Source organism: Ursus americanus, chromosome 14 (genome assembly GCF_024610735.1).
Source record: "Ursus americanus isolate L20-20 chromosome 14, mUrsAme1.1.p, whole genome shotgun sequence".
NCBI classification, from domain to species: Eukaryota; Metazoa; Chordata; class Mammalia; order Carnivora; family Ursidae; genus Ursus; species Ursus americanus.
This window is the reverse complement of record NC_142140.1, coordinates 46962740-46981682: the sequence shown is the minus strand read 5'-3', so window position 1 is coordinate 46981682 and position 18943 is coordinate 46962740. Positions and strand designations below refer to the sequence as shown.

The 18943-nt window shown below is 41.7% G+C and overlaps 1 protein-coding gene across 1 annotated transcript; it reads left to right on the top strand.

The window, feature by feature from the left end:
• The first annotated feature begins 17307 nt into the window (after positions 1–17307).
• Positions 17308–18258, top strand: LOC148108959 (olfactory receptor-like protein OLF4). Its single transcript, XM_087866653.1, has one exon. The coding sequence runs from the start codon at positions 17326–17328 to the stop codon at positions 18256–18258; it is 933 nt and encodes a 310-aa protein (XP_087722779.1). The 5' UTR covers positions 17308–17325.
• The last annotated feature ends 685 nt before the right edge of the window (positions 18259–18943 follow it).

The following is an 18943-nucleotide window of genomic DNA, read 5'->3' as shown; positions in this document are numbered from 1 at the left end:
CAATCCTACAATACAGTTCCTTCATGTGGGCAAGTGAGTAATGATCACCTGGAAAGAGATGTGGCTGAGTTTTTCCTTCTACCTCACAGATGTCTCCATCCTTTCCACAGCTCTTGGCAATGAACTATTACAATGTAAAGCTAGTTAGCATACCCCATTTTGCATATGAAACACGATTTTTTATTTGAATACTCACTGTGAGAGAAGATGCTGAGAATTGTATGTCTCAACAACTGCTGTTGCAGGGGAATAGCTACCTGCATGGGTCTGGGTCTTACTATAAATACACAACATACTAAAAACCACCACATCTTAAACAGTTCACCAAAAACAACTCCAGGCCAAGTCCTCCGTTTTCCTGCCCCCTTAGCTGCAAACTCCTTGGGCATGTTGTAATTTCACTGGAACCTCTTTATGTCCCTCATTTCCTTCCCCCGTCTCATCCAACTGGACTTAGGGTCAACAATGATGCCTGTATTGCTGAGTCCAGTGGACACTTCTCTCTTGAACACATTACATAAATTAATTGTAATGAGTCTATCTACTTTCAGGTGATCTCAGAAAATTTTCTCAGGTTCCATTCTCTCTGATTCTTTCTTTTTTTTAAGATACTCTCCTCAATAAATGTTGTTGGAAAGTAATATTCACATGCAAAAGAATGAAGTCAGAACATAATCTTATATCACTCACAAAAATTAACTCAGAAATGGAGTAAAGACTTAAATGTGAGACATTAAGCCATATAACTCCTAGAAGAAACCATAGGGGGAAAAGCTCCCTAACATTAGTCCTGGCAATGAGGTGTGTGTGTGTGTGTTAGCCCTCTTTATTTGTTTGAATTTTTTTTTATTATGTTACGTTAGCTACCATATAGTGCATCATTAGTTTTTGATGTAGTGTTTAACGATTCATTATTTGCGTGTAACACCCAGTGCTCATTACAACATGTGCCCTCCTTAATACCCAACACCAGGCTAACCTATCCCCACCCCCCTCCCCTCTGAAACCCTCAGATTGTTTCTCGAGTCCATAGTCTCTCATGGTTAGTCTCCCCCTCGGATTCCCCCCCCTTCAGTTCTCCCTTCCTTCCCCTAAGGTCCTCTGTGCTATTTCTGATGTTCCACATATGAGTGAAGCCATATGATAATTGTTTCTCTGCTTGACTTATTTCACTTAGCATAATCCCCTCCAGTTCCATCCATGTCGATTCATGAAATGTGTGCTGAGCTCTCAGACTCACCTGGGTGAGGTCTATAAGATAAAAGGCTCCGTGTCAAGGTCCCAATTCCTCCCTGGATGGTTGATGATGGAGACCAAATTCTGTTTCCAGGCAGGACAGCAGGAAGGAGTGAAGCATGGGTCCCCCAGTCAGACTTAGGAACCCAAAAGCAACAACCATGTCCTGGTGAGAGCAAGGTTTCACATACTGAAGTTCAGAGGGAGAAGAGATATTTATAACACCCTGTGTCTGCTCATTAGGCACTGTTTCCATTGTTACTCCCACCTCAGAGCATTTCATTCCCAGTGGGCCACTGGTCTGGACAGAAAGGAAAATTTTCCTGCTGATGCTTCGCTCCCAAGAGACCAGATTAGAAGTCAGGTGAATCCATTGAATATTACTCAGCCATCAGAAAGAACGATTACCCAACATTTGCAGCAACATGGATGGGACTGGAGGAGATAATGCTAAGCAAAATAAGTCAAGCAGAGAAAGACAATTATCATATGGTTTCACTCATTTATGGAACATAAGAAGTAGGAAGATCAGTAGGAGAAGGAAGGGAAGAATGAAGGAGGAGTAAACAGAAGGGGGAATGAACCATGAGAGACTATGGACTCTGGGAAACAAACTGAGGGCTTCAGAGGGGAGGAGGGTGGGGGAATGGGATAGGCCGGTGATGGGTATCAAGGAGGGCACGTATTGCATGGCGCACTGGGTGTTATACGCAACTAATGAATCATGGAACTTTACATCAAAAACTAGGGATGTACTGTATGGTGACATAATACAGTAAAAAATTATTATTAAAAAAAGAAGTCAGGGGAATCCAGGTTTATATTCCTCATTCTCATGAAGTTGTCTGCTTGAGCCTTGATTTTTCAAAACAATAAATGAACAAACGAAAAGCAGGATGGTGAAGGTGAGTGGGAGATACAGGCTTCCATTTAAGGAATGAATGAGTCACAGGAATAAAAGGCACAGCCTGGGCAATATAGTCAGTGATAGCGTTGTGTGGTGACAGATGGCAGCTCCAATGTCGTGAACACGGTACAACGTTTAAACTTGTTGAGTCACTGTGTTTTACACCCAAAATTAATGTAACACAGTGTGTCAACCACACTTAAGTTTTAAAGATTAATGGGCAAAACACTCAAGTCCTTTCTGAAAGCCTTCGCATTGTTTGTTCCATCTGTTTGGCACATGCTTCCCTGGATAATCTTGTGTCTCCTGCTGTTTCCCCCTTGGAGCATCCGTGTAAATGTGTTGTCTACCTGAGCAACCGGTAAAAAATAACACCCTATCCACTCTTTCCTTTATACCGGCTTTGTCTTCATTGTACCTGTAACCTTCTGATATTCTGTCTGATCTTTTATTTTCTTATCTTCTCCATCACTGAATGTGTAGACTTTTGCTTCTTGACACCAATACTCGTTGCCTGGAGGTTAGTCAGTACTCAAGTTTATTCCTCAAACACGTGACAGAACTTCTCATTGAAAGTATAGAATACATGAGTACTTGGGGAAAAGGCCATGTGTGGGATGCACATTCCTATTCAGAGCTGGCATGGGGGTCATCCAAACAGGGGACAAGTTCTATACAAAAACTATGTATATTTACTTTTGAATATAAAATACAAATTGTATAATTTCAATGATATTTATAGTGTTCATTATTGAAGAAATTTGTCATGTTATTTTTTTGTTCCCTACTATGTAGTCACGTTGACCACATAGAACCAGGCAATGATTCAGGAATTTCAGTTTCTTCTTCTGGGATTTTCAGAGAAACCAGAACTGCAGCCCCTCATATTTGGGATTTTCCTCTCCACGTACCTGATCACTGTGTTTGGAAACCTGCTCATCATCTTGGCCATTAGCATGGACCCCAACCTCCACACTCCCATGTACTTCTTCCTGGCCAACCTGTCCTTTGTAGACATCTGCTTCACCTCCGCCGCCATCCCCAAGATGCTGTGGAACATCCAGACTCAGAGCAAATTCATAACCTGTGCAGGCTGCATCACTCAAATATACTTATTCCTACTCTTTGCAGGATTGGATGACTTTCTCCTGGCTGTGATGGCCTATGACCGGTTTGTGGCCATCTGTCACCCCCTGCATTACATGCTCCTCATGAACCCCAGCTCTGTGTGCTGCTGGTTCTGGTGTCCTTTATTTTTGTTTATTTTTTAAAAATATTTTTATTATATTATGTTAGTCACCATACAGTACATCCTTAGTTTTTGGTGTAATGTTCCATGATTCATTATTTGCATAAAACACCCAGTGCACCATGCAATACGTGCCCTCCTTACTACCCATCACCAGTCTATCCCATTCCCCCACCCCCTCCCCTCTGAAACCCTCAGTTCTTAATGACATGGTGATGTATATTGCAACCATGCTGCTGGCTGGCAGTCCCCTCACTGGGATCCTTTACTCTTACTCTAAGATAGGTTCCTCCATACTTAGGATCTCATCAGCTCAGGGCAAGTATAAAGCATTTTCCACCTGTGCATCTCACCTCTCACTTGTCTCCTTATTTTATTGTACGGTGCTGGGAGTGTACCTTAGCTCTGCTGCTCCCCAGAGCTCCCACGCAAGTGCAGTGGCCTCAGTGATGTACACGGTGGTCACCCCTATGCTGAACCCCTTCATCTACAGCCTGAGGAACAGAGACATAAGGAGGGCTCTGAAAAGAATCATTGGGGTTCCAGTGATGTGAGGGCCAATGGTCCTGGGGCTGAAAGAGAGCCCATGATTGCAGGGCTCACAGCCTCAGAGCCAGGGACTGGCTTTGATCAGCCTGTGAAAGTAGAAACTGCACCTTCTTTATAACTTGTGGAATTTCCATTTGCTTGAATTCAACTTCTCCATACATTTACGTCACCCAGTTTACTTTTTAAAATTAAGTTCAGGTGTTCAGTGATTCATTAGTTGTGTAGAACACCCGGTCCTCATCACATCATGTGCCCTTCTGACTCTATGAAGTTTCTGCTCTGTGTGATATATACATAGTTTCCCCTTTGTCCATTTTCATAAAGTCCTAATATTTTCCCCATCCTGGTCAAAAATACTGGGAAATTTCTACATCTTATATGTGGCAATTTGGATTTCTTAAAAATACTTTCAAGTGACTTACACCATGACAAATAAATTTTCCTTAGATTTCCCAATACAATAATCATGAGTTATATTCTTCATTTGAAAGAAAATATAATTGGCAACCATGCCCTTTACATAACTTTAATGTAGGTGAATACAAAGCCACAGTTTTCACATAAAGTCTGTCCATCTTTTTACATCACTATCTTCACTCCTCTTCCTGAGAATGTGGACTCTAACACTGTTCCATTTAAGTCTCAGGCTCCTGACAGGGATGCTTGCATTAGGAAAGCCCGGGCACCCCCTGCACCCTGTGCTTGTGGACATTCCCACAGATGCTTCCCTGACCAGAGCCTCTGCTGTGGCTGCACCAGTCCTTGGGTTCTCACTGTGATTGCAAGACAGGCCTCAGCAGCACCCATCAGAGAACTCTAACAAAACCAGGTTTATTCCTCACAGGTCCTGGAGTACAGAGCCAGAAACGTCTAGGAGGGCAGAGAATCAGAGCAAGAGAGAGACAGCCTACAACTGGGGCCCTGCCTTTATTGGGGTCCATGGGCAGAGTGGCTAGTGGTTTGCTGGTTCACTCTTTATTGACAAGTTTAAAACTTAAGAGTGAAATTCTGGCATGAAAAAGAAAAGCAGGATCACTCACGTGTCAGTATTGGGGTGACACAGGACTTTCTGAAGAGGTACTTCATGGGTGGGGACGCCTCAGTGCTTCTCTGGTAATAGTGTCCCACACCTGACAGTGTGTTTATTCAACGTGGTTGTCCTTGAAATGGATGTCTCAGAAATCAAAAGCTTAATGTCAGGCATTTTCTCTACAAACATGCTACTGTGCATTAAAACTACTCTTCTTGTTTTTTTGCTATTATTCACCTGGGTGTCCAGAATGCCTAACCTAGCCACTGGTAAACATGGATTAGAACAAACAGGTCTCCCGGTGGAGTCTACATGGAAAGACAAATTTGAATAGGTTGACCTGATATATTCTTAGTGTCAGAGATGACCTCAAATATGAAGATGCATTTTTTGTGGGTACATACCCAGTAGTGTGATTCCCTGGATCATAGGGTAGTACTATTTTTAATGTTTTGAGAAACCTCCATCCTATTTTCCAGAGTGGAGGCACCAGCTCTCATTCCCACCAATAGTGCAAGAGGGTTCCCCTTTCTTCACATCTTCCCCAACATCTGTGGTTTCCTGTGTTGTAAATTTCAGCTGTTCTGGCGGGTGTGAGGTGATAGCTCATTGCAGTTTTGATTTGCATTTCCCGGCCGATGAGGGATGTCGGGCATTGTCTGTTGATCATCGGGATGTCTTCTTTGGAGAAATGTGTGTTCCTGTCTTCTGGCAATTTTTAATTGAATCATTATTAATTTTTTGGCGTTGACTTATATAAGTTTTTTTATATATTTTGGATATTAGTCCCTTATTGGATATATAATTTGCAAATACCTTCTCTCGTTCAGTAGGTGGTCTTTTTGCCTTGTGGACTGTGGGAATTCACAGTGCCTGGATAGAGAAGATTTAATAAATGCATGACTCCCTGCATGAGACTGGTTGAAAAGCAAAGAAGGAGTGTCTGGAAAACTGGGCCCCTTTAAGGTTTCTGGGCTGAAAATGGCCAGATTCTCGGTGTGGCTTAATGCACTCATCCAGGGAGTAAATGCTTGACTTGGGAGAAACACTTATCTTTGGAGGCCACGCCCTCCACACACTCCCTGTCTGCACGCCTCTCACAAGCGCATTCCCACGACTCTCCCTATGCCGCGGTATTGGTTATTACAGCTTCACATTCCTTTTTGTTTTTTCTTATTCCCTTGCTATATTCATCACATTCACAATAAAGGTGGAGACAGAGTCTGGCTCAAGACCTTTTGCCATGAGAGCGTCTGGTCCCCAGGCCCTCTCCTTTCTCCTACTAAGATGTCTGGAGTAATTTTTTCACTCGCCATCTCAGGGTTTGCTGGCCAAACCCGACAGTTGACTGTTTCCTTTGCTGTGTAGAAGCTTTTTGTTTTGATGTAAGCATTTTTTATAATAATATTTTTTATTATATTATGTTAGTCACCATACAGTACATCCCTGGTTTTTGATGTAAGGTTCGATGATTCATTATTTGCATATAACACCCAGCGCACCATGCAATATGTGCTCTCCGTACTACCCATCACCAGTCTATCCCATTCCCCACCCCCCTCCCCTCTGAAGCCCTCAGTTTGTTTCTCAGAGTCCATAGTCTCTCATGCTTCACTCCCCCTTCTGATTACCCCCCCTTTCTTTATCCCTTTCTTCTCCTACGGATCTTCCTAGTTCTTATGTAAGCATTTAGAACATGGATGGAACTAGAGGGTATAATGCTAAGTGAAATCAGTCAGTCAGAAAAAGACAAATACTATATGATTTCACTCATATGTGGAAATTTTTTAATGATTTTACCCATATATTTGAGGGAGAGGGAGAGGGAGGGAGAGAGATAACACCAGTGGGAAGGGCAGAGGCAGAAGGAACAGCAGACCGCCCCCTGAGCAAGGAGCCCAATGTGGGGCTCGATCCCAGGACCTTAGGATGATGACCTGAGCTGAAGGCAGATGCTTAACCAACTGAGCCACATGGGCATCCCTTATATGGGGAATTTAAGAAACAAAACAAACAATGAGAGATGGAGAACAAAGTGGTTGTTGCCAGAGGGGAGGTGAGTGGGGGAATGGGTGAAATAGGTGACGGGGTTAAGAGCACATTTATCATTATGAGCACTATAGTAAAGAGAATTGTTGAGTCACTATATTATATACTTGAAGCTAACATTACACTGTATGGTAATTATACTGGAATTAAAAAAAATAAAATATTTAAGAAATAGGGAGGTGCAGCATTTCAAATTCCTCATTTCCTTACTATCCAAAATCATTCTTTTTCCTGTGCATTGATATATTGAAGCATAGGAGACTGGTGTCCACAACTGAGGGTTTTTTTTTCCTCAAGGTGAAGTCTTGCTTTGTGTGTTCTATGTTTATTGGTGTGTTATTTTCCTGTATCTACTTGAAAACTTCCAATGCTCCCTGGTAATATGTCGCTTTTATTGCAACAGGAAATAACCCCCTTTTCCTAATCTTTGTCAAAAATACCAAGTGATGGGGCGCCTGGGTGGCACAGCGGTTAAGCGTCTGCCTTCAGCTCAGGGCATGATCCCAGCGTTATGGGATCGAGCCCCACATCAGGCTCCTCTGCTATGAGCCTGCTTCTTCCTCTCCCACTCCCCCTGCTTGTGTTCCCTCTCTCGCTGGCTATCTCTATCTCTTTCAAATAAATAAATAAAATCTTTAAAAAAAAAAAACAAGTGATGGTAAATGAACAGTATCAGCATCATCCATTCTGTGCCCCCTTCCTGCTCAGAAATCTCCTCCACCTGAACCAGCAGAGGACACTTTGTAAGACAGCTGGATACCCTGTCAGTCCTTAAACTCTCCCAGAAACCCAGAAAGGAGCCCACATATAGTCACTTGTTCATAACGTCATAAGAATAAACTTGAATCACAGAATGATCCTGACTGTTCTCCTTAATGTCAGATCCTGTGCCACAAATAAAAAGCAGCACAAGTTCTAACTGCCTCGGATCTGTTCACTCGGATGATTGTGTCAGTCAGCTCTCGCTGTGTAACAGACTGTCCTTGTCAAATGGGATATCATAACACCTTTACAGTCAAATGGAATTATATGTTGGGAGCATTTCTGATCTCTGCTGGGTCCTCATGGATCTGGAGTCAGGTGTGAATGTCCAGATTCTTCTTCTAAACTTATCCATGATGCTGTCTGTGGCTGTAGTCTTTCTAGCTCAGTCCATTTATGGGCTCTTATTACTACACTTCCATATGTAGGTTTATCTTCTACTCATAAAAAAAGTTTGGTTTATCATGTGAATTACTTAAATTTAATTCCATTGTTCATATATCCATAATTAAGACTTGGCTTTTTTCCCCATCAGAAGTGCGATCTCCCACCCCTCTTACATGAGAGTCAGCTGCCTGTCCTCTAGATCCTACTAGTAGCCATGCACCATTAGATCTGTTCCACCGAATTAATCATTGGAGTAAAATTATACACAATAACCTGCATATGTGAAATGTACGCATTGGCAAATTCAAGGAGCTACACAGAAATGAAGAATACATGCTGCAAGTTTCTATTTGTCTATGATATAAGACTGTACATAAGTTTCATCTGCTTTGGGAGGTAATTGCTAAAAATTTAAGCATCATATTCCCTGTTTCTGAAGGTAACGTGGGATTCTAAACATGGCTTCATATGGACATTGTGGGGAATGAATAAAATGTGTGGAACTTACTATTTTACCTCAAAGAAAACATCTGAGGGTAACAGTTGTGTCTTGTGTATGTGTGTGTTTCCATGCATCATCTTTCAAATAAGCTCATCACATGTGTTCACACACAGATGCATACATGATCTCATCTTTCATGTTGATAGGGATCTTGAGAAAGCTGGAGAGGATAGCACTGAGAAGAATGAACTTTTGAATGTACATGAAATAAAATGATGCAGAAATACAGACAAAGATGTAAATTACAAGGAATGACCTTATTTTTGATCATGAGCTCCTTTTCCTATGTCACGGCTTCAAAGGCTTCAGACTCAGACCACAGACACATTTATGCCACAAGGAACTCACTGTACCAGCTGATGGGGCAAAATATTTCCAAATCAAATTAAAATTTCCTGTCTATCTACTGTGGATTTTTAATATAAATTGCCATTATACGAGGGAAACTGATGGAGGAATTGAGAGGCCTAAATTCATTTTTCCCAAATAGTTTTGTTGACTATTTCCATATGAGAATCCTCCGGCTGCCGTAAAATACCCCCGCACTAGTTGCTTAAAACAAACATGTACGAGCTCTTAACAGTTCTGGACTCACAAGTTTGAAAGGAGTCTCATGGGTCTAATAGCAAGATGTCTGCAGGGCTGAGCTCCTTCTACAGGCTCAAGGGAGGATCTGTTGTTTCCTTTCCAATTCCAGTCTCTCTTGCTGGACACCTGCATTCCTGGGCTCCTGGCTCTTCCTCCACCTTCAGAGCCAACAGGGCAGCATTTTCAAAGTCTCTCTGACACCAACTCTTGTGTCTCCCTCAACGTTGGAGGACCACTGTGATTACCTTCGTCCCACCTGGACAATCATAGCTGATCTTTTTATCTTTTTGTCTTTTTTTTAATTCATTTTTTATTTCTTCTTTTAAAAAATTTTAATTGAGGTATAATTAACATACACTGTTTTATTAGTTTCAGGGGTGCAGTACAATGATTCAATACTTCCATACATCACTCAATGCCCATCACAACCGCCCTCCTTCCCCGTTTTGTCCACCCCCCAGCCCCCCCTCCTCTAGTAATCATCGGTTTGTTCTCGGGGGCACCTGGGTGGCTCAGTCCATTAAGCATTTGCCTTCAGCTCAGGGCATGATCCCAGGGTCCTGGGATTGAGTCCCACATTGGGCTCCTTGCTCAGCGGGAGCCTGTTTCTCCCTCTGACCCTCTCCCTCTTATGCACTCTCTATCACTGTCTCTCAAATCAATAAATAAAATCTTTAAAAAAAGACTATTTCCTGGTTTGCCTCTCTCTCTCTTTTTTCCCTTTGCTCATTTGTTTTATGTCTTAAATTACACACCCAAGTGAAATCATCTGGTATTTGTCTTTCTCTGACGGACTTATTTTCCTGAGCATAATACACTCTACTCCATCCACCTCATTGCTAATGGTAAGATTTCATTCTTTGTCGTGCCTGAGAAATATTCCTTTATATTTATATATATTAAATCAATATATATTTGATATATATCATATATTATAAGTTTATGATTTATATGTTAGTATCATATTAATATTATAGATTATAAAATTATATTTATCTATAAATAAATATGTATGTATTTATAATACATATAAATAAAATGGAATATTACTCAGGCATAACAAAGAAGGAAATCTTGTTATATATGAGGTATTTGCCATTATATATATATATATATATATATATAATATGGATTTTATATATGGATAAGTGGATATGAAGATGTAGTATATAAATACATATACACGTATGTATATGCGTATACATACATATCCATTGTTGTTTCCATGTGTACAATATTATAAATAATGCTGAAAATAAACATATGGGTGCATGATGCATCTTTTCCAATTAATGTTTTTGTTTTCCTTGAGTAAACATCCAGAAGTGCAAATACAGGATCGCATGTTAATTCAATTTTTAATTAATACTGTATTCCACAGTGGCTTCACCAACATGCATGTTCACCCACAGTACACAATGTTTCCAATTTCTCCAGCCACAGCTGGTATTTTATCTGAATGTAAGTTGATTAGCAACCCTGTTCAATCTGACGCCTTCATTCTCCCTTGTTCCAAACAATAACCTGTGTATAGGTCCTGGAGAGTAAGATGTCCACATATTTGGGAGGCCCTTACTTTACTTTTCAAAAAGTGTTTTCAGAAGTGTTTTAATATGTGTCACTCGAGGAACAACATATGAAAGAAACACAGAATTTACACAGTCTAGAATGAGTGAATACCCTATTCCTTCAAAATTACATGCAACGATGATTTTTGGTGCAGAAGACCTAAAACTCCCTACACCATCCCTGACACATGATCAGAGCCTTGCGAGTCAAACAGTGGTCCACAGACCAGGACCCTAGCATCAACACCTGGGGGCTTGCTAGCAATGAGGACCATGACCAGATTCTGCACTTGTAGTGGGATCCATGTGGATTCATGGACACCTTGTAGAAAATTTGAAGTTGAAGTGCTGGTCTAGAAAAGGCTTTCTCACTTCTTCCCTTTGACACTTGTGGGAGTGTTAATTCTATTTTTGGATGCTCCTTTCTTGTGGATGTAGGTGTTCAGAGCATCAGATGTTACCAGACATCCTCAGGGGAAAATTCATTTCTGGTTGAACCACGGTCCCGGAGCCTGAGAACTAGAAGCATCCTGAAAGAATCACACTCAAGACCCACCAAATAGTCAAACATTAACTCGGGGCAGATCACTAGACTTCACCAAGCACCATTCCTGCATGAAGAATGGAGCTGAGAAATACCCTTCTTCAGGGATAACATGTTTGCCAAAATAAAATCAGACAATCCCTGTAAGGTGCTCAGTACAGGTGATAGCTCACACAAAGACCTAGATATGTCACTTGGAATTAACAAACATTTTATAACAAGGGTCAAGTGACAGCTTTTAACTTGAGATGAAGTAATAAATTCCCAAGTGTAATGGCAAATGTGTCTTGAAGCCAATATGTGTAGTGGCCAAGATTTATTATCAGAGGGACCCACTTCTCTGCCTTATTGAAAAGAACAGACCCTGTCTGGAGACAGCAGGGTGAGTCCCCACCACATGTCAATGCTTTGAAGATAAAAGAGATGTAAACCAAGCGGGTTCCTGGGCAGTAGACATGGAGAAAAATATAACTCGGAGCTGAAATAAGATGCGAGGAGACTCACACATCAGGAAGGGGGCAAGGTCAAGGAGAGGGAGTGAAAAAAAACCCCAACCCCTCCCCCCCCAAATAAAAACAACTGGATTCACTACTTCTAAATGGGTCTCTTGGGAGCAGAGGTTCATTAGAAAAATTTCCTTTGTGTACAAAATAGTTTTCCACTTGGGAACCATGCTGGAGTCATAAGAGGGAAATGTGCCTAATGAGCAGATACAGGGAGCTGTAAATATCTCCTCGTCCCCGGTCTGTCAGCCTGTGCAACCTTGGATGGGAAGGACCATGCTTTTTATGTGCTTGTGCTAAGTCCTTATTCTGGCTGGCTGGGGGCCGATGCTTCACTCCCTCCTGCTCTCTCGGCTGAAGACAGAGCTTTAGTCTGTATCATCTGCCATCCAGGGAGGAATTCAGACTTCCACAAGGACACCTTCCTGTCACACACCCAGCCAGGTGAGTCCAACACTGCAGGGGATGACAGGGTCAGAGAGAATGGAAGCCAAGAACATTGACCCATCACCATGTGAGAGCCAATTCAACTTAGTCCAGGGCAAGTGATCACTGTGTTTCTTTGTTTGCTTGATTAAATAATTAATGTATTTATTCAGGGATAATACTAATTTCACAGAGTGACTGCTACTCACACTTTTGGTGGTCTTTCATAATCTTTATTATTAAACTGCTATTATAGCGATGCTAGAAAAACTATGTTGAGATTGTTACACTCAATGTGTGGTTCTAATCGGGTGTGATTTTTGTCCCCTGGGGGGGGTCACTGATCACTGTCTGGAGCCAGCTTTGCCTGTCACACTGAGAGGGGTTTGCAGGGGACAGGAATGTCTAAACACTAAACACCCCACAATGCACAGCACACCCCCCACCCCAGGGCAGGCTCTGGCCAGAAAGTCCATGGCACAGAGACAGAGAAGCCCTGGGGTGAAGATCATCAGTATTTGGAACACAGCTGCCTTCAGCTTCTGCCTTCACCCTTGTAACACTTTCCTCCTGCAGCAAATTCACAGTAACCCCTTGGCCACCAGTTTACAAGTCCCAACCACGAGCAGTGTAACAGCTCTGTTAGTTTGTTGCCCGGGCTGCTGGGTGAAAGAGACATTTTTTGTTGTTTTCTTGAACTATCCTTTAGTTTTAGCAAACTGTATATCTGATGGCCATTCTGATCGGCTTTTATTATTCTATGACCATGTTATCCACCTCCCAGGTTTTTTTGTTTGTTTGTTTTCATTTTGTTTCAGTTTTCAGCCTTTCAAATAATTTCCTTAAACCATTGTTTTTTTCATTTGATCATTTTTTTTTCCTTTAAACTCCATGCCTGAGTGAAACCATGTGGTATTTGTCTTTCTATGACCGACTTACTTCACATAATACTCTCTAGCTCCATCCATGTTGTTGCAAATGGCAAGACTTCATTCTTCTTTGATGGCTGAGTGATATTCCATTGCATATCACATCTACTTCTTTTCCCCCCTCAGGCCCAGGGTTAGTGTTAGGGTTAGGGCCAGGGTTGGGGTTACAGTTAGGTTTAGGGCCAGAGTGTGGGTATGTGCCTGGTAACCGGCATTTCAGGGTCTCCTCCAGACGGTTAGGATTAGGTTAGGGTTAGGCACTATGGTTAGGGGCTAGGGTTAGGGTTTGGCTTAGGGTATGTGCCTAGCATCCTGCAGTTCAGAGACATCTCCAGAGAGTAATACCCCAGATTCCCGCTGGGGTGAGAAAAAACACTGCAGCCATCTATGGAGTAGAGGCCAGGTTGGGATTTGAAGCTCTAAATTCTCTTTATTTTTTTTAAATATTTTTTATTATATTATGTTAGTCACCATACTGTACATCCCTAGTTTTTGATGTAAAGTTTGATGATTCATTAGTTGTGTATAACACCAAGTGCACCATGGAATACATGCCCTCCTTACTACCCATCACCAGCCTATCCCATTCCCCCACCCCCTCCCCTCCAAAGCCCTCAGTTTGTTTCTCAGAGTCCATAGTCTCTCATGTTTCACTCCCCCCTCTGATTACCCCCCTTTCTTTATCCCTTTCTTCTCCTACCGATCTTCCTAGTTCTTATGTTCCATAGATGAGAGAAACCGTATGATAATTGACTTTCTCTGCTTGACTTATTTCATTAGCATAATCTCCTCCAGTCCCGTCCATGTTGCAGCAAATGTTGAGAAATCGTTCTTTTTGATAGCTGAATAATACTCCATTGTATATATGGACCACAACTTCTAAATTCTCTTTAAATAGATAACAATTGTTCCTTCTGTTTTTATCTCTACCTTCTCAGAAATTTCAGAAATATTGCCAGTTGTTTAATCTTTGGGTTCTTCTCTGGAATAACTAGGTTGCCATCCAGGTTTTCTTATTGTGTGGAATTTAAGAGACAAAATGATCAAACATACAGAAAAACAAGAGAGACAGAGCAAACCGGGACACAGACTTTTAACTCTGGAGAACTCACTGCTGGTTACCAGGGGGGATGGGGTTGGGGGGATGGATGAAGTAGATGATGGGATTCAGGAGGACACCTGTGATGAGCACCAGTGTTGTATGGAGGTGTTGAATCACTGAATTCAACTCCTGAAACTAATATTACACTGTATGTTAATATTTCAACTAAAAAACTAATATTTCAACTATAAAAACTAATATTTCAATACCTGAAACTAATATTACACTGTGCGTTAACTAACTGTACTTTAATTAAAAACTTAAAAAAATGAATTGGTATCATTTCTTAAAATAGGTGTGAAGATAGAAATAAAACCAAGAGCAACTGAATATAAATTTTGAGTATTGAGGCCCCCAAGTCCTACACTTGCTGCAGCTCAGTGTACCCTGTCTTCTGTCACCCGGTCACATATCCTAATCCTAACCCTAGCCCTTCCCCTAAATCTAGCCCTAACCCAGCGCCAAACCTGAGAATATGGGTTCTTGAACACATGGTAAGAAAAGCTGAAAAGCAGCCTAGTTATTTTGAAGAACACCCCAAACATTTAAGTATCAGTAGTATTTCTGAAACAGGTGTGAAGATAGAGATTAAACAGAATAACAATTGAATATCTATTTAAAAAGTATTTTAAGAAATAAATACAAGGTATTAAAAAGTATTTTAAGAAATAAATACAAGGTATTTAGAGTCCCAAATCCCCTCCTTGCCTGAGCTCGGTGGATATCTGCGAAGTTCAATAAACCCGCAGTCAAGGGTTTATTCTCTGGAGATGTCTCTGAACTGCAGGATACTAGGGACACACTCTCACCCCAAATCTGGGAAAATATGTTCTTGAAACTACTCATTTTAACCTGGTTTCATTATCCCTTCATTCTTTTTTTTAATAATATTTTTTATTATATTATGTTAGTCACCATACAGTACATCCCTAGTTTTTGATGTAAAGTTCCATGATTCATTACTTTCATTCTGTAACTTTTTATATTAGATTTGTTTGTATATTCAGTACATATATTCACATATCTTTGTGGAAAAAAACAAAAGTGAACAAAGGAGGTGAGTTCCCTGCACCTTTGAATCCCGCATCCTAACGGTGAGGACAGAGTACAGTGGTATGAACGAGTGGATGATGTAATGTCTTCAGGCATGATCATATGAAGCAAGTTATTTGGTATAAAAGATAGACTGTCATGATATTAGCAGCATTTATAAAGCACGGTCTGGGGAGGGCTTTGCACATGGAATGAAATCCAGAATGAGGATTAGAGGTGCCCTTTGGGTTTGTCAGAAGAGATACATACCCAGAGCCCAAGAATATCAGTGAAAGATGCCACAGACGAAAAGGGATAAAGGAGGGGCACCTGGCTGGCTCAGTCAGAGGCACAAGTGACTCTTCACCTTAGGGTGATGGGTTCAAGCCCCACATTGAGTGGAGAGGTAGGGAAATAAATTTAAGAGGGGGGAAAAAAGAAAACGAAGGGGATAAAGGAGATAATCTCATCCCCTATCAGAATTCATGAAAATGAATTGGTCAGATAATGATGGAGGAGGTACAGGAAAAACAAGTTTTCTATGCTTGGGTTTGCAAATGCCCGCTTTTGCTATTTTGAGTGGGTTCCTTTCGTGAAGTATTGGTTGATCGCTTTGCTTATTTTCTCATGGGTCTATCATATATACTGTATTTGACAACAGAAATATACCACTGCTTTGGCTTTTGGAAGAGGTTTTTTTTTTTTTTTTTTGGTGGGTTTTTGTGTGTGTGTATGTGTGGTTTTTTGTCTGTTTTATTTTGTTTTTTTCTCCTCTTAGTATTGTAGCTGGGCACTGGGGTTAGATTCAAGGGTGGAACATTGCCAAAACCAAAGAAAGTTATTGTTCCTCACAGGCTCCCAGGGACCTCCTGAGCTTACACAGCAGAAAATGCCCACCCCAATATGGAGCCCCAGATTTAATTCTCCATGGGAGATGTAAGAATTGGCATTTCTCTGAGCCATTTCTGCATTTTGCAGGGGAAGGGATCTGGCTACTTGGGTTGGATTCATTCCCAAGCATAACCAGAATGGTGGGGCTGAGAAAGACAGGGGAATAACACAACCCAGGAAGCCACGGTGTCCTGTGTGTGTGTGACTGTAGAGTGTGAGCTGTCCCCACAACAGGGAGCCAGGACTCATAAATCCCAAGGTGACACAACATAGTGGCCAGAACTAGATCAAGAGAGACCACTAAGAAGGGGATCTTGTTCAATTCATGGAATGTCTTTGCAACACGATGAATGCAGTGGGAGAGGCAGTGTGGACAAGGGAGTCCCTGTGCCTTGAGGGTTCAGCGGTAGCAGAGAGGCCACTTCCCTCCTCAGCATGTCTGACAGTGTCTCTCCTCAGTCTCCCTCCTGCTCATTCCCCTTGCACCACTGGCTTTGCTTCTTTGGCTTGAACCTTGGAAACAAGTACCTTCTTCCTAGGAGCCTTTGCACTGGCCATTCCCTCTGCTGGGCACACACTTCCCCCATAATCCTTGATCTATCTCCCTCTCTTACTTGAGTTCTGTGTTCCAATGTCACATTCTTTGCAGAATTGGCCTAAATACCCATGAAAATAGAATGACCTATTCACTCTATCCTTCTAACTCCCTGTCACCATCTGAAATGATCTATATTTTGAAGATGTTATTTATTTCTTTCTCTCTCTCTCTGTCTCTCTCTCTGACTAAAACCTGGTGAGCACTCAATATATATCCCTTAAAATTGGAGAGCTATCTAATTAAAACTGTGGAATACAAGACCTATTAGGGGAAAAAAAACTGTTGGAGGAAAAATAGAATAATTAGGTGACATTGGGGAAACTCTTACAGGATACCAATCCATAAACAAAATATTAAAATAAATTTCTGGATTGCAAAATATAAAATGTACCATTTCAAATATGTAAGTAATGCACAATTGTATAAAAATCAGTCATGCTATTTCCTTCTTTCCTGGAAATCACCTCCACTACATGGAACCAGAAAATGATACACAAATTTCAGAATTTCTTCTTCTAGGACTTTCAGAGGAACCAGAACTGCAGCCCCTCATATTCGGGCTTTTCCTCTCCATGTACCTGATCACTGTGTGTGGAAACCTGCTCATCATCCTGGCCGTCAGCTCAGACTCCCACCTCCACACCCCCATGTACTTCTTCCTGGCCAACCTGTCCTTTGTAGACATCTGTTTCACCTCCACCACCGTCCCCAAGATGCTGCTGAACCTCCAGACTCAGAGCAAAGTCATAACCTATGCAGGCTGCATCACCCAGATGTACTTTTTCACACTTTTTGCTGTGTTGGACGTCTTTCTCCTGAGTGTGATGGCTTATGACCGGTTTGTGGCCATCGGTCACCCCCTGCACTACACGGTCATCATGAACCCCCAGCTCTGTGCACTGCTGGTTCTGGTGTCCTGGATCATGTGTATCCTGAATTCCTTGTTACAATGTTTAATGATGTTGCGGCTGTCCTTCTGTTCACACTTCCAAATCTCCCACTTTTTTTGTGAACTCAATGAGATGGTTCAACTCGCCTGTTCTGACACCTTTCTTAATAACTTGGTGATGTATTTTGCAGCTGTCCTGCTGGGTGGTGGTGCTTTTGTTGGGATCCTTTACACTTACTCTAAGATAGTTTCCTCCATACTTAGAATATCATCAGCTCAGGGCAAGTATAAAGCATTTTCCACCTGTGCATCTCACCTCTCCATTGTCTGTTTATTTTATTGCACGATGCTCGGTGTGTACCTTAGCTCTGCTGCTCCCCAGAGCTCCCACGCAAGTGCAGTGGCCTCGGTGATGTACACAGTGGTCACCCCCATGCTGAACCCCTTCATCTACAGCCTGAGGAACAGAGACATAAAGAGGGCTCTAAAAAGAATCATTGGGGTTCCAGTGATGTGAGGGCCCATCATCTTGGGGCTGAAGAAGTGCAGGGCTCCCAGCCTCAGAGCCAGCAACTGCTATTTGTTGATCAGATTGTGGAAGTAGAATCTGCTCCTTCTATTTATATCCTAGAATTTCCATTTATTTGAATTCAACTTCTCCATGCATTTAAGTATTTACTTTATTAAGCCTCTGCCTTGTCTGATACATAGTTTTCCCCTTTCTCCATTTTCATATGTCCTCAATGTTTCCCCAAGCTTGAATCACAAATGCCTAGAAATTTCTGTATCTTACATGGGGCAGGTTAGATTCCTTAAAAATAATCTCATTTCAAAGAACTTAAATCATGCCAAGTAAATTTTCCCCAGCTTTCCTAAAATAATAATCATGGGTTGTATATTCTTGTGGAAAGAGAACTATACTTGGTCAATAAGCCCTTTATATAATTTTATTGTAGGTGAAAATATAAAACTCCAGTTTTCACCTTGAGTCTGTCAATCTTGTTACATCACCACCTTCACTCCTCTTCCTGATAATGTGGATTCTTACCTTGTTCCCTTTACATCTCAGGCTCCTGATGGGGATGTTTAGGTTAGGAAAGCCCGGGCAGCCCCTGCACCCCTGTGCTTGCGAACATTCCCACAGATGCTTCCCCAACCAGAACCTCTGCTGTGGCTGCACCAGCCCTTGGGTTCTTACTGTG

What these genes read in the sequence shown, in the direction of transcription:
- LOC148108959 (XM_087866653.1), top strand. Translation starts at nt 17,326, where the DNA reads ATGGAACCAGAAAATGATACACAAATTTCAGAATTTCTTCTTCTAGGA.